The sequence below is a fragment of the Haematobia irritans genome, chromosome 3 (assembly GCF_050003625.1).
Source record: "Haematobia irritans isolate KBUSLIRL chromosome 3, ASM5000362v1, whole genome shotgun sequence".
Taxonomy (NCBI): Eukaryota; Metazoa; Arthropoda; class Insecta; order Diptera; family Muscidae; genus Haematobia; species Haematobia irritans.
The window spans coordinates 1,450,336-1,476,157 of record NC_134399.1 but is presented as its reverse complement, the minus strand read 5'-3'; the positions used below and the strand labels follow the sequence as shown (position 1 = coordinate 1,476,157).

Below are 25,822 nucleotides of genomic sequence, written 5' to 3'. Positions count from 1 at the left end.
AGTAGGACTACGCCATAGGCAACTGCTCATAAAGCAGTAAAAGTGTGGATTCAAAAAGATTTTTAAATGAAGTGAGTATAAAAATCCATAAATTACCAGTCCTGTAATGGGCCCATTAGTGGCAATTTGCACTAATTTCCCGTAGGGAAGGAATATCGGTTTAATAGAAATCGAAATAGCCAATAACCTAGTGTTGAACGCTTTTTCGTTGAATAAAAATCACAACGGCGAAATTTTGAAGCATTCCCTCTAGCACTATCCCACTTACACAAAATTGTCAAAGGAAAAATTCCTCAGCTATATCCACTGGACAATGGAGATGTATGAATAAAACCCATGAAAGATTTAGTTACTAAATTAAACAAATGCAATAATAATGAGAGGAGAAAAGTTGAGAGCTTGGATTTGTGTCTGATGATAAAAGCGGTTAGTACTTAACTGGAAGGTAATTCGCCTAACTTTTTATTTTCTCGTTATTATAACATAAACAAGTAAGGAAAGTCTAAAGTCGGGCGGGGCCGACTATATTATACCCTGCACCACTTTGTAGATCTAAATTTTCGATACCATATCACATCCGTCAAATGTGTTGGGTGATATATATATAAAGGTTTGTCCCAAATACATACATTTCAATATCACTCGATCTGGACAGAATTTGATAGACTTCTACAAAATCTATAGACTCAAAATTTAAGTCGGCTAATGCACTAGGGTGGAACACAATGTTAGTAAAAAAATATGGGAAACGTTTAAATCTGAAGCAGTTTTGAGGAAACTTCGCAAAAGTTTATTTATGATTTATCGCTCGATATATATGTATTAGAAGTTTAGGAAAATTAGAGTCATTTTTACAAACTTTCGACTAAGCAATGGCGATTTTACTAGGAAAATGTTGGTATTTTGACCATTTTTGTCGAAATCAGAACAACATATATATGGGAGATATATCTAAATCTGAACCGATTTCAACCAAATTTGGCACGCATAGTAACAATGCTTATTCTTCTCCCTGTGCAAAATTTCAACTAAATCGGAGTTAAAAATTGGCCTCTGTGGTCATATGAGTGTAAATCGGGCGAAAGCTATATATGGGAGCTATATCTAAATCTGAACCGATTTAAACCAAATTTTGCACGCATAGCTACAATGCTAATTCTACTCCCTGTGCAAAATTTCAACCAAATTGGGGTAAAACTCTGGCTTCTGGGACCGTATTAGTCCATATCGGGCGAAAGATATATATGGGAGCTATATCTAAATCTGAACCGATTTCAATAAAATTTGGCACACTTGACTATAGTACTAATTGTTCTTCTTGTGCAAAATTTTAAGTGAATTAGGATAAAACTCTGGCTTCTGGGGCCATATAAGTCCATATCGGACGAAATATATATATGGGAGCTATATCTAAATCTGAACCGATTTGTTCCAAAATCAATAGGGATCTATTCTGAGCCAAAACACATACTTGTGCCAAATTTGAAGTCGATTGGACTAAAACTGCGACCTAGACTTTGATTACAAAAATGTGTTCACGGACAGACGGACATGGCTATATCGACTCAGGAGCCCACCCTGAGCATTTTTGACAAAGACACCATGTGTCTATCTCGTCTCCTTCTGGGTGTTGCAAACATATGCACTAACTTATAATACCCTGTTCCACAGTGTGGAGCAGGGTATAATAATAATAAAACATTGAGATACTGGCCCTAAATATGTAATAGCACGTATAAGTAATATTAGTATTTGGTCCCTTGTAACGTATGAGTAATATTATTCTACCAGAATTAAATACAATAATGGTGCCTGGATTATTGAGCGTTTAAAATATTACTTAACAATATATTGGTATATATGCCCAAGGCTGGGATTTAAATCATAGAGTTAAAAGCGATGATATTGCATCCTTTAAATTAGATTCACGACTATAGTCATCGACATTTTTAATTCATGTATAATTAAACAAAAGTGAAAAATGATCTATTATTTGTTTATACAAAAATTCACTATGCTTGAATTTAATGCAATTTAACTTCCCCCTGTTATCTGGAAAACCAATGCCCATTTTCAATTTAATTAAAATCAACTTTTATTTTATATTTCTCTAACTAATGGTAAACTAAATTTAACAACCTTAATCAACTATTGATAACATCTACTGCTAATCAATCTTAAAAGGGGATTTTCTTTTGTTTTCATTTCTTCGAACGTATCCTATCAGTATACGTACGTGCATATATGTACGTATATATAAATTCCCATAATATCCTTTGCACAATGAACTTGAAATTAACACATATTGTTTTAGCATTAATTATTTATTATACCAGTCAAGGTTAAGGTCTCAGAGAGCTTGAGTGCATGAAAAACACAAAAACAATAATATGAAAGATGGCAGTGTTTTTTGAGAATGTGTAAGCAATACATTGCACTCATATGGTATGAAGGATTATGATTAGGCACCCATCTCTCTCTCTTTCTCCTTCTCCTTCTCTCTTTCGTTTTCTTGTATTGCACACACTGGTAAATGCTTTCTATATGTGTCATATATGCGATTGCAAAGAGTGCAATAATCTTGTATTAGGACGTGACTGGAAATGCATTTAAGGTCGTAGATATCTAGTTATGTATATGATTTAGTAAGAAATTCATATAATTGGATTTTTTTTTAAATTAAAGATTTAAAACCAAGCTTTAACGGTACTGTTGCAAATTAAAAAAACTAGGGGGTAGGATTCTATTTGTAAATGTGGCAAGTGTGGAGATAGATTTGTAAATTTGTGATCCGGAAGTATTTAAAATTTCTGTCATTTGAATGAATTTTACAGGTTTGTTTAAGTGCTCTATTTTTGCATAATTCCTTCAGAAAGTAGTATTTAAAATGTAATTTGAATTAAAAATAAAAAATAATAAAAAAAATTTGGTCGTAATATTATTTTTTATTTTTATTAATTTTATTTATTATTGAATTAGTAATATTTTTAATACAACTTCAGTTTGTCTGTCATCACTCAGTATATAGCATATGTGAATTCCATTTGTATAGAAATTAAAATCCTAGCGAAATAATCAATCTCACGTTATGTGATGAATTGATACGCATTTAGTTCACAAACAATTATGTGACTATAGAAAACACGCATAAATTTCCATCTAACAGACTAACACCTACGTATCTCGTATATTACCGATATAATAGTTATGCACAATATATTTACATAAAAATTGGGAATTGAGCAAATAATGGCTATTTATTTAATTGTGACGCATTTAATACCAGCGTATTAATTATGGAAATAATGAATTAAAAAGTTATTTAATTTCTATAAATTATTTATTTTGTGGTTTGTTTGCATATAGATTATTATAATTTGATTAACATAAATAAAATTAAATAAAGCATTTATTATTAACCTACGTAATAATCTAAAAAGGAATTAATTAAAAACAAGTAAGGAAAGTCTAAAGTCGGGTGGGGCCGACTATATTATACCCTGCACCACTTTGTGGATCAAAATTTTCGATACCATATCACATCCGTCAAATGTCTTGGGTGATATATATATATAAAGGTTTGTCCCAAATACATACATTTCAATATCACTCGATCTGGACAGAATTTGATAGACTTCTACAAAATCTATAGACTCAAAATTTAAGTCGGCTAATGCACTAGGGTGGAACACAATGTTAGTAAAAAAATATGGGAAACATTTAAATCTGAAGCAATTTTAAGGAAACTTCGCAAAAGTTTTTTTATGATTAAAGCAGATAAGCAGAGGCGATTTTAAAAGGGAAAATGTTGGTATTTTGACCATTTTTGTCGAAATCAGAAAAACATATATATGAGAGCTATATCTAAATCTGAACCGATTTCAACCAAATTGGGCACGCATAGCTACAATGCTAATTCTACTCCCTGTGCAAATTTTCAACTAAATTGGGGTAAAAAATTGGCCTCTGTGGTCATATGAGTGTAAATCGGGAGAAAGCTATATGTGGGAGCTATATATAAATCTGAACCGATTTCAATCAAATTTGCCACGCATAGCTACAATGCTAAATATACTTCCTGTGCAAAATTTCAACCAATTTGGGCCAAAACTCTGGCTATTAGAACCATATTAGTCCACATCGGGCGAAAGATATATATGGGAGCTGTATCTAAATCTGAACCGATTTCAATCAAATTGTGCACACTTGACTATACGACCAAGTGTTATGTTTGTACAAAATTTCAAGCAAATCGGTATAAAACTCTGGATGCCATATTAGTGCATAGTGCATAATCTCTAAGCGATAGCTAAAATTTAAAAAATAAAAAGATTGCAATCAGTTTACACTATAAGCACGAGATTCTTTATCATTAAAATGGATCTTGAATTCGGGATAACAAAAGACATTTGATAACTCTAATAGGAAATGAACTCGTGGGAAATTTATTATATCGTTAATATAAAAGAGAGCCTGTAAAGGGTGATACGGTCAAAATTTGGTCAAGGGAAAACGCGTGTAAATCGGTGAAATCGTTTATTTAAAAAATCAAATTAAATTTCTTTTTCAAGTTCACTTAGTATAAAATGCAAGAAAAATATTCAGTTAGGCTTTCGCTTTTCCAAATCCGAACAGTTTTATGTATGAAAATATCTGCTACCTTTCCCCTTCCTTTTGCCGTATAAAACTCCTGTCCCGGAAGCTGCTTGTAGTCGGCTTTGACGTAGGTTTCGTCGTCCATTACCACGCAGTCAAACTTCGTCAGCATCGTCGTGTACAGCCTCCGGGATCGCGCTTTGGCCGTCGAATTTTGTTTATCATCGCGATTTGGAGTCACTACCTTCTTGTAAGTCGATAGTCCGGCTCGTTTTTTGGCTCGAGACATGGTTGTAGACGATACACCCAGCTTATTTGCGGCATCTCGAAGAGAGAGGTTAGGGTTTCGCTTGAAACTGCCGGCAACTCTCTTTGTCGTCTCAGCGGCTTCCGGTTTTCGATTTCCCCCCGATCCAGACTTCCTGGCTGACGACAAACGTTCCCCAAACACTTTAATTACATTTGTAACGGTTGATTTGGCAACTTTTAGCGATTTTGCCAGCTTTGCGTGCGAGTAGCTCGGATTTTCGCGATGCGCGAGCAAAATTTTGATACGCTGCTCTTCTTGCTTGGACGGCATTTTGACAACTGAAGAGTAAATTCCAAAATCAAAATAGGAGCAACATTCTACACACACACACCTTCAAAATGAGGGGTGTTCAGGTTTTTTAAATGCAAAATTGAAAGAAATACGTCAAGTTTATATTGACCAAATTTTGACCGTATCACCCTTTACTTCAATTGGCTTCTAATATCGAACTCCTACTGTTCAACAGATTTCATGAATCAACGTTCAGTATGAGCGGCAAATAAGAGGCCTTATAAGCAATCTTTGTTCTCCGTAGAATAAAACAATTTGAAGATACAATTATGACCGAAAGTTTTGAACTGGAAAATGTAGCTTAGGTAAAAAGTCGCCGAACTGCAAACCCAGCAAAGAAAAGTGTCTAAAATGAATCAAAGAAAACGTTCTTTTTGAATACGGAAGTAGCATAAAATTGATTCAGAAGCAGTGAAGTTTACATGGGCTTTTAAATGATTATTATACAAAAGTTTTTAATTTTATAATTATAATTTGAAAACCCCCATTAAAATTTAAAGTTAGATTCTCTGTTTCCCATATTCTTTGCTGCAATGTGTATCCCAAAAAATATGTTAATAGCAACCAATTTCATTTTCTATTACCTTTCCTTTCGTTTATAAATATCTAGCCTATTACGACTAATATAAATTTCCCCTTAATCAACTTCATTTATAGCTCTTAAATTAATGTGCGATGCTTTCACTATACAGTTCAGCTTTAATCCTTGGTGATTATATTTGCAGCACCATTTTTGTCCTCACAGGTATCTGTGCCGTGTACAACACCTGCTGAATATATCATTGTTTCAGTTATCTAATAACGATTCTTTTGCACACAATAAGGATTCCGCTGCTATAATTTGCTGCATACATATCACTATGGAAATCTCTTTCCCAGAAATTAAATTCAATTTATAGAAAGTGTTTGCAACAAATAATCAACCAACATACAGCTACTGATGATGAAGATGTTGATGTAGATGTTATTGCCTTTACCTAATACCTAAATTTTAGAATGCGAAATTTACAAAATATTAAGGACAAATTTCTTTCAAATAATGAAATTTTAATTAAAATAAAGTTTATAATCTTTGCTTTAAAAATTTTTTTCATTAAATTTAGGGCACAAATTTTGTAAATTTGCGTGCCTCCGTTAAAGTCGCATGTCTTTGAACTAAGGCTAATTTTCCTTAAAGTAAAAAAACACATTTTTTATTTAAAGAAATTGTCCTTAAATTAACTGAACTCTTGAAACTTAAGATTTAAGATAAAAACGCTTCAAATATAGGCTAAGATTTATTTTGAGGATTTGGCATCTTTGGTTTAAGGTTTTTTTTTTCTTGGAATGAAGAAAACATTTTTTACTTTGAAGTATCCGTTATAATCTGGCATTTGTTTGTACGTGAGTACCTTTATTAATAAACCCCGAAAAGAGAATGGAAATTTGATAAATGAGATCTGTATCCAAATTTTAATTTTATTGGTCCTAGATTTAAAGACAGATAGGCCGCTAAAAAATTTATTTATTTTAAAGAAGCCGCATCTTTGGCTCGGAATCAATACCAAAATCCTTAATCCTTCTTTATTTTAAAGTAGCCGCATCTTTGGCTCGGAATCAATACCACAATCCTTAAGGGAAGGTCAAATTCTTTGGATCCAAGTAAACTTTTTTTTTTGAGTGTTGTAACAGGTACTGGCTAAGACAGTCAGGTTGATTGTCATGTACTTAAACATTTGAATAAATTTAAAATTTGTGTTATACTATCCCTGTAGGAAATTGAGGTGACTTTAAGTTAATAAATTGTTAGGCATAACTGAGTCACAGGTGACTCAAATCCTAACTCATTTCCCATGTAAAATCCTATTCAGTTTTAACACGTGTTGTCATTGGAACGAGTCAGTCCTCACTCAAACCTGCATAAGCTTCAGCTAACCAAAAGTTAGCTCAAAGTGAGTTAGCTTTAGGCTGATAATATATGAGCATACTATGAGTTAGCTCTTAACTGATTAGTTTATGGTGAGCTCTTTGTGGATAATAAAATATTTTGTTTTTGTTTTATTATTTTTGAATCATTTTATTTTGAATTATATAAATAATAACAATTCAGATTTTTTTAAATTATTTTACAATAAATAAAATATAACGTAAGTAAAAATTCGGATAATATTAGTTGAGTTCATCTTGTCTTGAGTGTTGTGTTAATTTTCTCGTTTAACTCAGAGGGAGTTGTACCTACTTTTGTAATGACGCACACTGAATGGAAGTGGCATTCGTCAGGGAAGTCCAAAAGGCTTAAGTGTATTTCCCAATATCTTCGTCCTCAAACAGCCATTTAACACTTTTATTCGAAGTTTCTATTTATTCCTTCACTGATAATGATGGGTTCTAGTGGAAATAAGGAAAGTTTAATTATTAAATTGCGTTTGAATTATGCATTTCTATGCTACTTACCGCTAACCGTGACAAAAAATTACAAAAGTTCTCTGAAAATAGAAGCTAAATTGAAACAAATATAAAAAGCCAAATCCAAATTGACAGTTATAGAAGCCAATACATATTTTTTGTTTGTTTATTTGAATTGTTTCCATGACTTTACTTCACTTAAATATGCATCAGCTTAGAGTGAGTAAAAAGGTAACTCATTGCTGATCGAGAAAAAGTGAGTTTGGGAAAAATTCAACTGACTCAAGACTGCATAAAAATGAGTTAGCTTAAAGTCGCCTCAAATTAGTTAGTAAAAAGTTAGTTTGATTTTGAGTGAGTTCGAGACATTCCTACAGGGATCATATATGTCCTTTTTTATTGACACAAATATTTTTATGTCGAAATCATTGCTATTTAAATTGAAGCAATTAAAATATTGTTACAATTTGAATGGTTGAGGTAACCATTTTCGCGACATCAAAGCTGGACGTGTGACCACATTAAAATTTGGTAAATTTTTTGCCATGGAGTGAAAAAGAGTGTGGTTAATCTTCTCCTTTTTTGATTTCGCTGCCAAATCGCCGATTATGATCTTCCTATATGCATACACACAAAAAAAAATTTCTGATTCAATCACGAAATTAATTGATTCAATTATTTGTTTAATGGAAATGTCTTCAATTACAGAAATGATAGTATCATTTAAAAAATTAATTGAAGGCCAATTAAAAAATTAATTGATCCAAATAAAATATTAATTGATACTATTAATGTTTGTGATTGATTTTTGTTTCAATTAAAAAATTTGAATCAATTGAATCAATTAAATTTTTAGTTGAATATTTTTAAACTCAATTAAAATTATAATTGAAAAAAATTTCGTAATTTTTTTTCTGTGTATGTAGTTTACAATATTTTCCCAATGACATATACTTGTGAAAAATATTTCTGAGAATACAAAAATTAATTTTTAATTTCTTATTACACATATTTCATATATAACCTTTCCAAACCACAATATATTCACAATCTTTATGTGCAGTGGACTAGACAAAATTATAAACAAAACCAACATTGACCACATTTACACATTAATATCCATATTCGCAAACATCTAGTTCATGTCTAGTGTTTGTGACAAGGATTTAATCTGTTTCCATTGCAAATTAAATTATGCTCTATACAAATGATTATGCCAGTTTTCTCACCTTAAGAACTTCAAATGTGTTAAATGTAAGATGACAAAACTAAATACGAAACATTTATTTGATAGTAACATAAAATGGCAATAGAATTAATTTCCAAGAATTATAAAGCTGTGTAAAACCATTATACATTTCAAATTCAATTTTATGTGGCCTTAAAATGTGCAAAGTTTCATTGAGTCAACATGAGATTTCTCAAGGCTTGCTAACTGTTTGTGATGCTTGTTTTTTTACTTATAGCATATCCTAAGGCTTTAGCATTGCCATGCAAATATATATATATACACAAAATAATTGCATAGTTTTAGGCACATTCTAACTTCTAACTAAAACAAATGTTTGCATGACCATCAAGATCAAGTTTTTCTCTTTCATTTTCCAGGTCCTGTAAGATAGTATGTAGTAGTAAGACTATGAAGTAACAATGGAAATGACCAAAGCAAATTGTTTCTTCGGCAAGAATAGAGCTGAATTGGATGTAAATATTTATAATGTCTACATTAAAACAGGGGCCAATTAAATTTGTTTTATCATGGACATTTATGTGTAAGGTATTCACAAAAGGTTTACTCATTAAAGAAAAATGCAATTAGGAGCATATTTGAAATATTTGACCATTGAAATTTTTTTGATTTTTTTTGTAGCTGGTTAGATATGAATTGATTCATGAAATTGAAATGAAATGAAACTCTTCATTCATCTTTTCTGAGAAATGAAATTTTAAATTTGACGCTAAAAAAAGAGTCCAATAAAAATTAGAGACAATAATTGAATTGCCTGTCATAAATTCGGGCAAAATTCCTCACAAGAAAATAATTTAAAAAAGGAAAATTTTTTTTGTCGAATATTTCGTTTCGGAGGAAAGTATTTTTGCTTTGGGTGTATACGTTTTGAATTGAATATTATAGGACCTTTAAAAAATCCAATAGGACATTCACTTTCGAAAAAAATCAAAATGTATTATTTTTTATTTTAACATAAAATGTTAAATTTGAATTTTAATGAATTTCCAACTACTTTACTTCGCAGTAGTCGAATTAGATATCCAATCATTTATTTCATTTAAATTTTCTAGAAAAATGTTTTTTTATCCAATTTTAATTCCACATAAAAGTTATTCTTTAAACATAACAACATAATTATAATGCATACACTTTTTTCATTATTTATTTTATGCAGAAATTTGTTGTAAACGAAAAATTAATTAGCATTTCAATTTGAATAACTTGGTGCTAATAAATTATGGCTTTAGTGTTTGTCAACAAAAACATTATTTAATATTCAGTTTTTATTTATATTAGCTATAAACATATGTACCAAAGATATAGTATTGACTAGAAAACAATATTTATACATATAAATGAATATACCAGAAAAATCCTTTCCTATATATAAAAACCTATTTTTCCTATGCTATTCCGCTATTTCAATTTTTCTCAATAATATAGTCATACTTGTTATGTAATATTGGAACTACGTTATAGCATTTCTTGGAAAAGAAAAATAAATAAATAAAATGCCAACTTATGTGTGTATAAAAATTTTTAAAATAGTGTTAATGTAGTTAAAAGTTTGTCAACATTTACAAAACATATTTTTTCTAAACGTATACTTGCCAGAAATGTAGAAAAGTAAATACACTATTCGTGTATTTTAATTTTTGAGTAAAAAGATTCTGAATTATACTTTCTTATTTCTTTAGTACGATTGTCAATTTAATAAAGGAAAGGAAGGTATTAATGTTCTTTCTAACTTTATTTGTAAAAATTGTATATTTATTACAAAATTAAATAAAAAATATTTTTTTTAATAATATATAATTTCTTTACGATATCCGTTTAAATTAGTTTAAATTACGCTAAATTCCGAAAGGAAAAAAGCTATCAACTTGAAAGTTGGTACAATTAGTTTTTATTGATGTAGGTCGAATAGTATTTCACATGGGCCATATCGGACCATTATACAGACCCCCCGTGTAAACCGAACCCCAGATTTGATTTTCGAAGCCTCTAGGAGGCCCAAATTTGATTTAATCCGGTTGAAATTTGGTGCGTGATTCTAGTATATGGCCTCAAAAAACATATTCATATCTGACCATTTGATTTCATTTCATTTTTCATATCTGTCAATTTAATTTAATTTTAAAATTTGATTTCTGAAGCCTCTTGGAAAAGTTAATTTCATCCAATCCGGTTGAAATTTTGTACACGGTGTTATTATATGCACTCTAACAAGTATGTAAAAATGGGTCCATATTGGCCCATAATTACCCAGCAAAAAAATTTGGAAGTTCTTCCCCAGGCACAACTTTAAAAGCACTTCCAGAAGATGCACTCCCAATGATGTTCTTTATTTTAACTACCCAGGAAGTTCTTTTAATTAAATTTTTTATAACTTGGTTTTTTCATACTTTTAATGGGTAATTTTAACTTTTTTTGTTTCAAATAGGTTAAAAACAGAGTAAGAATCCATAAAATGGTATTTTTGAAAATATTTGAGGTCAAACGTTTGCGACAAGCGTTAGAATCCATTAAAAAGAATAAAAACTATAAAAATTATTTATTTGACAAAATATCACAGAATTTTTTAATTTACGATCAAAACATTGAATTCGGATCACATCTAAAGAAATGATGCAAATTCAGTGCAACGGCTGTTGAAATTGAGGACTTCCGTCCTATGACAAGCCCATGTTAAATTCATCGCTTCTGCGCCAATTTTGCAGCACTTCCGGATCCAAGAAGAACATTTTCATTACTTTTTTGGCGACACTTTTTTTGCTGAGTATATATAGCGCCCATATAAACCGATACCCAGATTTGGTTTCCGGAATCTCTTGAAGGAGCAAATTTCATCCGATCCGGTTGAAATTCAGTACACGATGTTAGTATATGCGCCCAAAAATTAGCGCAAAAATTGGTCCATAATAATATATATCTTCCATATAAACTGATACGAGGATTTGATTTCCGGCACCTCTTTGGGGAGAAAATTTCATCCCTCTCTGACAACCGTACCGTATTGATCAGTATAGGTCAATAATTATATATAGCCCCCATATAAATCGACTCACAAGATTTGACTTCCGAATCTTCTGGAGGACACATTTCATCAGATCCGTAGAAATTTGGCGAAACTTGTTCATAATTATTTATAGACTCCTCTATATAAAACGATCACAAACCAAGGCATATAACATAATATTGGTATTTAATTTTCCATTTATTCCAAGTATTCCGTTTTTGGATGACAGTCTTTAGTACGCAATCTACGGAGGGTTCGGTCGAACTTTCGGTACGGATTCGTTCTGGTCGAACTTTCGGTTGTATATAGGTTAGGTTAGATATAGTGGCAGCCCAATATTTCAGTTTAACTTAGATATTCAGTCCATTGTGCTGCCCGATTCTATGTTTAGCTCAGTGACAAGGGACCTTCTTCTTATAGCCGAGTCCGAACAGCATTCCACATTGTGGTGAAACCACTTAGAGAATCTTTGAAACACTCAGAAATGTCACCAGCATTACTGAGAGGGAATAATCCACCGATGAAAAATTTTTGGTGTTCGGTCGGAACTGGAGTTGAACCCATGACCCTATATATGTAAACGGACATGCTAAACATTGTATGACGATGGTTCCCGTATATACTTGTTATAAAATTCGGCCGTATATATAAAGTAAAATATACTTTCTCAAGCATAAATAGCTTTTTATTTTAAGATTATTTTATAATTAATATATACCCAGCAAAAAAATTGGAAGTTGTTCCACAAACATTTCTTTTAAAGCCCATCCCAGAATCCCACATCGATTTTTTTCAACTTCCGATGCTGTCCTTTTGGACAAGTCCACAAACATTTCTTCTAAAGCGCATCGTGGGATCCCCAAGTGATTTTTTCCACTCCCGATGCAGTCCTTTTGGACAAGTCCACAATCATTTCTTCTAAAGCGCATCTTGGGATCCCCCAATAATTTTTTTCTATTTCCGATGCAGTCCCTGTGGACATGTATTAGAAAGTACGCAATCAGGCTATTTTAAGTGCAATTTTGGACAATTAAATTTCACAAAAAAAAATAGAAAATTAAAAAAAAAAATAGAAAATTAATAAAAAAGTAAAAAAATAATAATAAAAAAAATTGCATCCCCCTGGGATTTGAACCTGTGCCGTTTGACTTTTTCGCATCCATGGAAGTTCTTTTGAGAAGGGTTTGTAAATTACGAGGATTTTGAATTTTTTTGTTTCTTCATTCAAATTAACTTCCAGGGCACAACTTCTAAAGCAATGCAAAGGATCCAAAAAGGGAGTACTTCCATCCTATGACAAGCCCATGTAAAATTCATTGGAGATGATCCAAGTTTGCACTACTTCCGGATCACAGATTGGGGATCCAAACTACTTTTTCGGAAGCTCTTTTTTGCTGGTATATTTTTAATAAAGTTTTAGTTTAACATATTTTCTAAATTCTTTTAGGAGATTTTAAAATTAAAATAAATAATAATATTTTTGTGGAATTAAAATTCGATTTTTGTATAATATCTATTTGTCTAGTCACATAAGGAGTGATTGTAATAGTTTCCAGCTTATTGTATGTTTTTCTATTTCCACAAAATCTATTTTATAATATTATTAAAATTAATTTTTCGTAGAATATTTACCTATATAACCAACTATGCGAATCCATCCACCTAATGTCTCTATTTCCCTTTAATTAGCTATGTGATTATCAATTAACCCAATTTATGACTTTAATTATGAAAAACTGCCAATGACCATAATTATAAAGTCACAGAAAATATAGAAGAAAAAAAAACCATCGATAATATAGACCACACATTTTAAATTAGCTTATGGTTTATAGTAGAGATACATTGTATTAAATATTTGTTGTAAAATAAATTACTATTAATGTAATATATTTTATGACAAATTTCAATTATATTTGAGGATAAAAGCCGCAACACCATTTACGAAATTCAAAATATTTAAGAACACATATTTATGTAGAACGAAATAAGGCCATGCTAAAATTCTGATATGATTTGATTTGCTTTCTTTTTAAAATTCCATAGGTAACTGGTTAAAGGAGAAATCCACCTGCTTATTTCCTTTTGATCGCTATTTTTATTGCTCTAATGAGCTTACGGGATAAGGTATTTTTGTGAATCTATTAGATTTAGGAAAACAGATACAAGATGCATCACATTCACCTTTATGTTACCAATGAGGTTTTGAGCACTCTACTGTCATATCTAACCAATTACTGTTTACATTTGTATTTGTGAGTTTGGTATTTGCACATAGGAATATCATCAGTATTTGTGAATTCATACACAGATATTGTGCTCTGCATAACCTTCGGATTGTGTTAGCGAATTGCCTTTGAATCTTTTCACCTTATCGTAAGAAAGTTTCCAGTTTACTTAACGCTAGCAGTTTACAAGTTCACATGTAGTTTTCAAGATATTCACACAAAGAAAATGGAATCTTTTGAAAGCATGGCATAGTATATTAGATAAGTACTTTGTCCTGAATTTCTTTTCTGATTACCTTGGATTTGGCAACCTCATTAAAACCCATAAAAAAAAAACTCAAAAAAGCAATGAATTTTTTTATGGTTCTAGTTATTTGACTTGTAGCTAGTTAAATAACTGCAATCAAATTGTTAAGAAGGGTTTCTTGATATTCCAATATTTCTCATATCTCTCTGAGGTATAAATAAACTCAAAGATTTTATGTCACTACAGAATAGAAGATGGATTGAATTTTATTGCTATTATTTGACATAACGGGTGATTGATATTTAAAATGGGAATTTTTATATAAAAGAACATTCTATGGAACTAACGTCAACATTGTTTTAATAACGGCCGTGTAGCTGAGTTAGACTTTAATTGACAATTAACAAAAAGTAAATTGCTGGCTCCAAAAATCAAATCAGGGCATCGGTTTATATGGAAGTTATCCTAAAAGCAAAAATATATCAATGATAATTTCGTGTGCCAAGTTTCAAGTCGATAGCTTGTTTCGTTCGAAGGTTAAGTGATTTGAACAGACGGATAGATGAACATCGCTAGATCCAATCAGAAATTAACCACGACGTTATGGGGCCTGAGGCCAATTTATTGGAAATCTAGAGATATTTTAGGTTTGCAAGTAGGTGTACCAAATATTACGTACAAACGATTTAGATTCGATGACTAATTAATAAAATGCTTAAGGCAAAAACCACTTGTCCTACTACTTAAGGTATGAGCATTCCCATTTGGTGCGAATGTGATTTGTAATACTATGTCTCATACGCCTCAATGTGCGAATGTAGTTTATAAAACTCATACGCCTCATGGGACAGATATATACGAACAATTTTAATAATCATACGTACCCCTATACGATTTAAGTCGGTTTAGCCTAAGCCTTTTTTACTATAATAAATACGATTTTATGAGAGCATAGAAGACGCAAGTTTCATTCGATTGGATTCAAATTTTAAATCTTGAAGTATTTTAAGTAGGTTAAGAAATGTGCTAAATTTGGTATATATCGTTCAATTATGTTGATATAGCCTTCAGACGGACCGATATTTGGTATATATTGGATCATATTTTAACCCTTTCACTACCGCAATAAACCTAATGTTAAAAACTTTAATTTTTCTTCTGTGTACTAACAGCATGTAGAACAAAAATTTTCATTTTGAGAACCTACCTCAATTATTTCAAGAGTTATATGAGCTTGTTCTGAAAACTTAATTTATGAATTGTGACCAAATGGCCTTACGAAAATAAGCGCTATTTGGCCTATAATATTTTTGCATAATAGAGAAATAAACGATGATCCAATTAAATCCATAATTCATATAAACTCTTTAAACAACAATATGGCAAAACTTACCCGTGGTCAAGAATATCTAACATACAATCCAGCCCCAAACTCCAAGCCATAGTAACTTATTAACAACCTAAGCAATTAAACTTAAATTGTTTGATATAATATCATGGAATTTATGACATAGAACAACTTCTCGTTTTCGTTGAAACCATATATCCTCTATGATTACCATACAATATAAACAAATCTACCCTGACATGCCTTAAATTACTGCACTTGAATAATTAACACCGACAACGAAGAGATTACATTTCCATGTCAGCTGAAATAACATTGGTGCACTCTACTCGAAAAACCTCAAATTTGTATAATATATCATAGGAAAGCACTAAATAACGATAATATTGAAGTACTATCATATACAACAGTACTATATATATAAAAATATTATAGACTAACGTCAACTAAATGCCATGCAAATGATGCTTAATCCACAGCATTACATTTGAGCAAAATCAAAAATGCTAGGAATACTACATCTGGCGGAAAAGCTTTTCACCGAAAATTTTTTAATTAGTTTACCGAGTGAAGCGAAAAGATAAAATATTAAGTGAATATTAAAATATGTGCATCACATTTTCCGATAAGACATCAAACAGAGTAAAATTGTGCAAATTTGTCTCTTTCCACACTTATTCTGGAGCAAAGTGTAAATATTATAAATTATAAGCAATTTTTCCTAAATACCCATATACTAAAGAGTTCTTGTTTGAAATATGGCTTTGAAAAGATTCAATATTTCACAAAAGTTATCCAAAAAATAAAAAAAAAAAACAACGAACTAAAATTCTCAGTTGCAATGGTTGCTGAAGTTACGGGGAAGGACAAAGTTGATAGATAGCAATAAACCAAAAAGGCCAATGAAAGGCATTGTCATCTAGAAGATGAGAAAAATTCATATTTATAATAGCCTATACCTATCCTACTCACTTATTGCTACTGTCCAATTTCCCCTTTCTCCATACAAAGATATTTTGAAAAATATTATCCTTAAATGAATCAGCTCTTGCCAAATAATAAAAGCTTAGAGCCATTATGTATGAAAGTAAAAATCAACACCAAGATAGGCAATGAAAAATCAGGTCGCTTGACTTGACCAGGCAAACAAAATGGTGCTGCAACTGCCACGTTCATCAACAACAACAAAATCAGAATGAACCACAATGGCTTTCAGAATTTCGAGTGGAAGAATGAGCTACAAAACGAAACGTTACAAAACATCCTCACTTTTCACAGTTAATGAGCCTTTTGCTTTCTATTTCAGTGGCTTTCATTTTTATCTGTGTTTTTTTGTATATGCAGTATTGTGCCTTAAGGAGATTTCCACAAAAATAGTTCTGCACACAAAATAAAAATAAAAAAAAAAAACGAACAACAGCACTCTAGATTTATTTAGCTTATTTATATAAAAATTCAATGGAACAGTAGGTTTTTGCTGAGAAAAATATGGGAAAAAATTTCGAGCGACAAAAACTTAAAGTGTATATATTCTATAGGTCTGTGGTTGGTAATGGAAATACAAGACTTTAGCTTAATAAAATGCTTAAAGCAAAACCCACTTGTCCTACTACTTAAGATATGAGCATTCCCATTAATTAATAATACTTTTACGACCAGAGTTCGTTGGTACGAATGTAGTTTATAATACTCATACGTCTCATGGTACGAATGTAGATAATAAAACCTATACATCTCATGGGATAGAGGTAAACGTAATGATAAGTGAAAAAAAACTATAATAATCATACGAACCTATTCGATTTAGATGTGTTGACTCTAATTAATAAAATACTTAAGGAAAACGAACACTTACCTCACTACTTAAGATGTGAGCTTTTGCTTCAATTAATAATTCGTATGCTACCAAAGATCATTGGTGCAAATGTAGTTTATAATAATCATACGTCTCATGGGACAGAAGTATATGAAAAAAAATTAATAATCATACGTACCCCTATACTATTTAGATCAGACGAGCCTGAGGCGTGGAGAATGTGGCCTATAAATTCAATATTTCTATATCCTAGAAAAAATACTTTCATGTAGTATTTTTAAGGTATGGACCAATATAGACTTCAGCATATTTTTTAGTGGCCTTAGCCCAGCAAAAATATTTGGAAGTTCTTCTAAAGGCACAACTTTAAAAGCACTTCCAAAAATGTCCTGCCAAAAATGTTCTTTATTTTAACTGCACAGGAAGTTCATTTGAGTCAATTTTTTTATAACTCGCTTTTTTCATATTTTTAATGGGAAATTTAAAATTGTATTATTTCAAATAGGTTCAAAACAGATTAATAATTAACAAAATAGTGCAAATTATTTAAATTATGCCGAAAAAATACTAAATCCTTTCTAGAAAAATTGCGAATTTATGAAAATGTTTGATTTCAAACGCTCCAGACAAGCGTTATAATGCATTAAAAATCACAGAAAATTTTAAAAATTATTTATTCGTCAAAATATCAAAAAATTTCTTAATTCACATCCAAAACACTGGATTCGCATCACACCTTAAGAAGTGATGCAAATTCAGTGCAACAGCTGTTTAAATGGTGGACATTCGTCCTATGACAAGCCCATGTTAAATTCATCGCTTCTGCGTCAATTTTGCATCACTTCCGTATCCAAAAAGAACATTTTTTGGCAACGCTTTTTTTGCTGGGAGAGAATAAAAATTTTCTATCAATATAGGTACATATATGACAAAGTTTAATAATCATACCTACCCCTGTTACGTACAAAGAAAAAAATTTCACCAAAATTTTTCCATTTAAAATCTTAATTGAGTTTTAAAAAATATTCCATTAAAAATTTAATTGATTCAACATTTTTTTTAATTGAAATAAAAATCAATCACACAAATTAATAGTACCAATTATCAATTGGAAAATCTATATACAGGTCGAATATAATAAAAACATCCATAATATAAGTACCAATTAATTTTTTAATTGGATCACTTTTTTTTTAATTGACTGTCAATTAATTTTTTAATTGATACTATAATTTCTGTGAGTGAAGACATTTCAATAAAAAAATAATTGGATCAATTATTTTCGTGATTGAATCAGAAAAAAAATTTTTGTGTACTCGTACATACACAGAAAAAAAATATCACCAAAATATTTCCAATTAAAAAGTTAATTGAAGTTGAATTTTTTTTCAATTAATAAATTAATTGGTACAATTAACTTTTTAATCAAGACAGAAACATTAAGTTAATTAAGTCAATGATTGAAAATTTTAAAATTTTTAATTAAAAAGTTAATTGATACAATAAACTTTTAATCATATTCGGAAGACTAAGTCAGTTAAAAAAGTGATTAACATTTTTTTTAAATTTTTAATTAACATTTTTTTTTCAAACAATCAATTGTTAATCCAAATAAAAATTCTAAGCCAATTCAAAAGGTAATTGAAAATAGTTACCTTTTTTAATTAATAAATTAATTAAGTTTTGCAATCAACATCAATTAAATTTTTAATTGAATCAATTAAAAAATTAATTGAAATTTGGTAATGAAATCAATTAATTTTTTAATAAAGATTTTTTTCTATGCCCAATTAAAACTGTGATTGATACTATCATTTTCGTGATTGAAGACATTTCAATTAAAAAATTAATTGGATCAATTAATTTCGTGATTGAATCAGAAAAAATTTTTTTTGTGTGTACGATTTAGATTTGATGACTCTAATTAATAAAATTGCCTAAGACAAAAACCACTTGTCCTGCTACTTAAGATATGAGCATTCCCATTAAGTAATAATACATATACATGCGTCCAGAGTTCGTTGGCATGTAGTTCATAATACTCATACGTTTCATGGGATAGAGGTATAAAAAATACTTTCGACCAGAACACAATTTTAGACAAACGAAATTTTTTATAATCTATTTTTATTAGGAGCAAATAATTATGATTTTATGATTTTACGATTGTCTCTAGCCTTTCAAGAAAATATTTAGCGTAAAATAACTCGCTTGTCTAAAATTTCGATTCTCAGAAAATAAAAAGAGAGAATTTCATTTAGTGCAAGATACATATTTTTACGCATATCACAACGTGGTCTAATGTATAAAATTGATCAATATAGACAATATACAGCACATGTTTTAGTGACTCTAAAATAGAAAATATTACTACCAATTCGAGAAATAGTGGTTATCCTTCGACTTTCAGAGCAATCATGAGCAGAGATGAATTTTAAAATTAGACGTGTTCACCGGCAATAATTGACTTTCTGTTGAATTTCAAAACGATAGGTCCATTATTCAAGAATTTATCATGAGTTTTGAAAACGAAGGGATATGACCAGATCGTCTTTGAGTTTCGCCTGGATCAAAAATGGTTTGAAATTGATATTTCGATGTATTAATAGTGGCATGCCGAAAAGTCATAGACATTTAAACTATTTTGACAAACATTGCCTGTTTTCCGTTATAAAGCAATTTTTTTCTATCTAACGGCCATTTCATGTAGCTCTGTTAGGCTTTAACTGCCTGTTAACAGCAATTAAATTGCAAATATCTTCTTTCCCGTCAACTTTAAATGAAAATTTTTCAACAGTTAAGTTCCTAACTGGCATATGGAATATATAGGGAAAATGGCAGATATGTTCATAGAGCGGTTTAAAAGTTCGTTAGCTAACGTAGTACTAACGGAGCTTCATGAAAATGGGGTAGGAGGTATTAATTAGAAGGCCTAAAATAATTTTGATAAAACTAATATTTTTAAGAAATTAAGATCTTAAAAAATTTTAGTCATTTTTAAAGACTTTAGACAGAATAAAAGTTAAATGAACTACTAAAATTTAACTAAATTTTATTACATCTTTTGAGATTCCCATTAAATTTCCTAATATTTTTGAATTTTTAACTAACAGTTGCGAAATTTTTCCTTTTCATAAAACAACTTAACTAAAAGTAAATAAAAAATCATTGGCACTCAATCATTACTATATTAACCACGCCATAGTTCATTTTTACTTTTTGAGAAGTTTATGAAATTTTTCTTTTGATTTTTATTAGCAATTCAGTCATTGAAATTTATACCCACCTTTAGTTCATTTTTGAGACGTATTTGGAGTAAAGAAAATTACATTGGCATGGGATTTTTTTTTTAAGTTTTTAACCAAAACAATTTTTTTCAACTAAATATTATTTTTTTTATTATGATTTAAACAACGGACTTTTTTCCTGTGTAGTCACCTATATTCCCTTTGCCAAGTGATAAAATCCTCTTTCAATTGCCCTCATTCAAATCTCTTATAATGATTTCCCATTTTCTTCCCATTTCAGGTTTCTTTAATGTCAATTGTTGCCATCCTTCAGAGGATTACATTTGATCGGAAAACCCACCCATAAACGACACCATTCACATTTCCCCCACCTCCTGGTTGCTCCAAATGTTCCTTGGCACATGACTATGGCTTCGGGGATAACATCACTGAGTGGCACAACTGAAGCTCATGCTTACAATTTGAATTTAACTGAATCCTTACACAAGGCTGCCGTAAAATTGTTAACTAAACGTAATGTCATTCAAGGTGCCATCGAAACGAATGCCCTGGATGTGGCAACCATACAAGAACAGCCTACAAAGGATGCCAAAAGTAGCATGGACAATACCTTATTGGAAAATATAGCAACAATACGTAAAAATGTATCGCAGGTATTGCAAATCTATTTTCGCACCTTGAATACGAGTCCAACAAAGGCAGAGGTTCTTCTTGGAAGGCAAACGGACAATTTGGTTCCGGATAAAACAGCATCAACCTCATCCACGATGGCGACCACATCAACTCAATTAATAGCCAAAATGGCTACAACAATGACTTCACAAACATTTCCCAATTCCACCTATTATAATAGCAGCTTAGATGCGAACAATGTGATATCCTCGACAATGGACCACTTAGCAGATGTGACAAATGCCACAATGGCGACAACAGCGACACCTATACCCTCCTCCCTTTCAAATCTCTCAATTGTACAAAATATAACATATCCCAATTATGCTATACCAATTAGTAGCTCTGAAAATTGTTCCGCTTTATTTACGAACTATACACCTCCGATACCAGGTGAGTTTTGCAAAAGAAAAATTTTAACATTTTTGTGTTTTTTTATTTTAAATCATCTACATTTCACAACAAAAAAAATGCATCTCTTACAAATATTCAATAAAAAACGCTCTTGATTGACACAATTGTTGCGTACAATTTAATAATGAAACTTAATCCCCTTTGGGAGTATCGTCAACCTTCACACATCAATCAGAGACCTTTATTGGTTTACTTAATTGCTTAACATCGGAATGTGCCATAGGAAATGAACAGAACCTACATTTACTCTGCCACTTAATCCTTCCTTGCCATGGCTATGGATTTTCATTGTAATTAATTACTTATCACTAGGCATGAAATTCCTTCAGTAGTTCGTATTATTGTGTTTTGGTTAATGTTATTGGAATTTTTCGGGAAGGACTTTAAATTGGTAGTTGTTGAAGTGAAATGAAGGCCTCGCTCACAACAAAATTCTTATGGGATTTTCGATATAAAAGAGTTTTATAGAAGATCTGAATAACGTTTTGAAATCAAATGGTGAAAATTTTTATGTAAAAGTCAGCTCTGGATTTATTGGAAGAAACTATCGATGGAAGACTTCGGTAGGTAAGGTCTTGGACTGATGATAATTTTCTACCCCTAAACATATCCAAATTCAAAGCAATTGGTTTTGGCATAATTTCTCCGATCTGAGTTCCTTTCTAAGAGGTGAGAGGATTTAGCTTGTAGACAGCATAAAGCCTTGGAGTAGAGCTTGATTCCTTTTTCAACTTCTCATTGAGAAACACATTGTGGTCGGGGATATCTTAAGAAGATCATATTTGACAAAAGTAAGTAATACCCTGATCGGTAAGAATGAAAGAAAAGAATAGTATACTGATGTCTCAAGTTTTGTATGGTTTCTAGGTATCCTCTGGAACGGGTGAGAGGAATACCATATATAAGACTGTTAGTGAATGAAGACGGTATCACATATCAGGACATGTAAAAAACTTCTTGGGAGACTCTCTCATACGATTCTCGAAAGGTGTAACCCTCATGAACTAAGCAGGAGGTTTGTTAGCAGGTCAACATGAAATCTACCAACCTGTTTACCTTTTATACGTATTTCAATATTTATGCACGAAAAAAATAATTAGTTGCTCCCAAACGAAATTTTACACATACAAATATCGTTTTTCATTTGCTGTAAGGAAGTTTGTTTGGATGAAAGGTATAGAATTATTATGACAAACGTTGATTCTTTTACAAAGCAATTTCATAAAGACTAACTTAAAATTTTGTTTTTTATACCCTCCATCAAAGGATGGGGGTATATTAACTTTGTCATTCCGTTTGTAACACATCGAAATATTGCTCTAAGACCCCATAAAGTATATATATTCTGGGTCGTGGTGAAATTCTGAGTCGATCTAAGCACGTCCGTCCGTCTGTTGAAATCACGCTAACTTCCGAACGAAACAAGCTATCGACTTGAAACTTGGCACAAGTAGTTGTTATCGATGTAGGTCGGATGGTATTGAAAATGGGCCATATCGGTCCACTTTTACGTATAGCCCCCATATAAAGGGACCCTCAGATTTGGGTTGTGGAGCCTCTAACAGAAGCATATTTCATCCGATCCAGCTGAAATTTGGTATATGGTCTCTAACAACCATGCAAAAATTGGTCCACATCGGTCCATAATTATATATAGCCCCCATATAAACCGATCCCCAGATTTGGCTTGCGGAGCCTAAAAGAGAAGCAAATTTCATCCGATCCGGCTGAAATTTGGCACATGGTGTTGGTATATGGTTTCTAACAATCATGCAAAAATTGGTCCACATCGGTCCATAATTATATATAGCCCCCATATAAACCGATCCCCAGATTTGGCTTGCGGAGCCTCAAAGAGAAGCAAATTTCATCCGATCCGGCTGAAATTTGGTACATGATGTTGGTATATGGTCTCTAACAATCATGCAAAAATTGATCCACATCGGTCCATAATTATATATGGACCCCATATAAACCGATCTCCAGATTTGGCTTGCGAAGCCTCAAAATTTGGTACATGGTATTGGTATATGGTCTCTAACAACCGTGCAAAAATTGGTCCACATCGGTACATAATTATATATAGCGCCCATATAAACCGATCCCCAGATTTGGGTTGCGGAGCCTCAAAGAGAAGCAAATTTCATCCGATCCGCCTGAAATTTGGTACATGATATTGGTATATGGTCTCTAACAACCATGCAAAAATTGGTCCACATCGGTTCATAATTATATATGCCCCCGTATAAACCGATCCCCAGATTTGGCTTGCGAAGTCTCCAAGAAAATCAAAATTCATCCAATCCGGTTGTAATTTGGAACATGGTGTTAGTATATGATCAACCGTGCCAGAATTGGTCCATATCGGTCCATAATTATATATAGCCCCCATATAAAACGTTCTCCAGACCTCCGGAGCCTCTTGGAGGTTCAAATTAGGAACGTGGTGTTAGTATATGGTCGCTAACAACCATACCAAAATTGGTCCAATCACACAAAAATTGGTCCATATCGGTTCATAATCATGGTTGCCACTAGAGCCAAAAATAATCTAACAAAATTTTATTTCTATAGAAAATTTTGTCAAAATTTTATTTCTAGAGAAAATTTTGTAAAAATTTTATTCGGTTCATAGTAAAATTTTCATCATTGTCAAAATTTTATTTCTATAGAAAATTTTGTCAAAATTTTATTTCTATAGAAAATTTTGTTCAAATTTTATTCGGTTCATAATCAGGTTGCCACTCGAGCCAAAAATAATCTACCAAGATTTTATTTTTATAGAAAATTTTGTCAAAAGTTTATTCTTTCTATAGAAAATTTTGTCAAAATTTTTATTTCTATAGAAAATTTTGTGAAAATTTTATTTCTATAGAAAATTTTGTTAAAATTTTATTTCTGTAGAAAATTTTGTCAAAATTTTATGTCTACTTTGTCAAACTGAATTATATACGTATTGGATCGATCTTTTTTGATTTAATATATACCACGTATGGACTTACATACAATTTAGATGATGGTGTTAGGAGGCTTTAAGATACCTTGCCATCGGCAAGCGTTATCGCAACTTAAGTAATTCGATTGTGGATGGAGTGTTTAGAAGATGTTTCTACGCAATCCATGATGGAGGGTACATACACGCAAAAAAATAATTCTTTCCTCCCAAACGAAATTTTAGACAAACAAAGTTCGTTTCTCATTTGCTTTTCGCTGTAAGGAAGTGTATTTGGAAGAAAAGTATATACTTTTTGTGATAAACGTTTATTCTTTTCCAGGATGTAAAAACAATTTCATAAAGACTAACTCGAAAAAATTTTTTTCTGGCTAATTGCATTTTCCCTCACATCTTTCTCACTTCCACGAAGATTTTTAGTTCTTAGCACCTTTTTCTGTAATACCAACAATGTAGAAGAAATTATACGATTTTATAAATTTTTAAAATTTTTTTACCTTTCGCCTGGACGGAGAATCGAACCGCGGACCATGCACTTTGTAAGCCAACACACTAACCACTGAGCTATGTACCTGTTATGGTCATCAATAGATAAATATCCATATAAGTTATATTTATATAGCATAGCTTGCGGCGCCCACGAACCGAATAAACAAAGTTTATTTAACAGAAACAAACATTTAGTTTGGCACCGTGGAGCAGTGGTTGCTACGTCTGACTCTCACGCCAAGGGTCCTGGGTTCGATCCCTGCTTCGACCAAATTTTTTTTTTTTTTTTTTTTTTTTTACATACATTCTACATATGTTCGGAAGATTCCGAAAAAAAATGTTCAACATTACATTGTACTATATTAAATTTTGAACTGTAAAATGTGTTTTATTAAAGACCAAAAGTCAGAAAAGAACAGTGTTTGATACAAACGAAATGTACTCTGTTGTTGTTTCAAATATAACTTTTTTTATTGAAAAAATAAAAACTTTGTAACAAACGAATTTTTTTGGTGATAAAAGTTTAAAATTTTCGAAGCAATTCAAAAAACTCTAACAAAAGAAAAACGTTTTCG

At 31.3% G+C, this 25,822-nt stretch overlaps 1 protein-coding gene across 2 annotated transcripts in view; it reads left to right on the top strand.

The window, feature by feature from the left end:
• Pdfr (Pigment-dispersing factor receptor) overlaps positions 1-25,822 on the top strand; it is a 106,998-nt gene that overhangs the window by 65,221 nt on the left and 15,955 nt on the right. For both annotated transcript variants that reach the window (XM_075299725.1, XM_075299726.1), the window contains exon 2: positions 21,000-21,784. In XM_075299725.1, coding sequence (XP_075155840.1) covers positions 21,121-21,784 — 664 coding nt within the window. In that variant the 5' untranslated portion in view covers positions 21,000-21,120. The remainder of the gene's footprint in view (positions 1-20,999; positions 21,785-25,822) is intronic.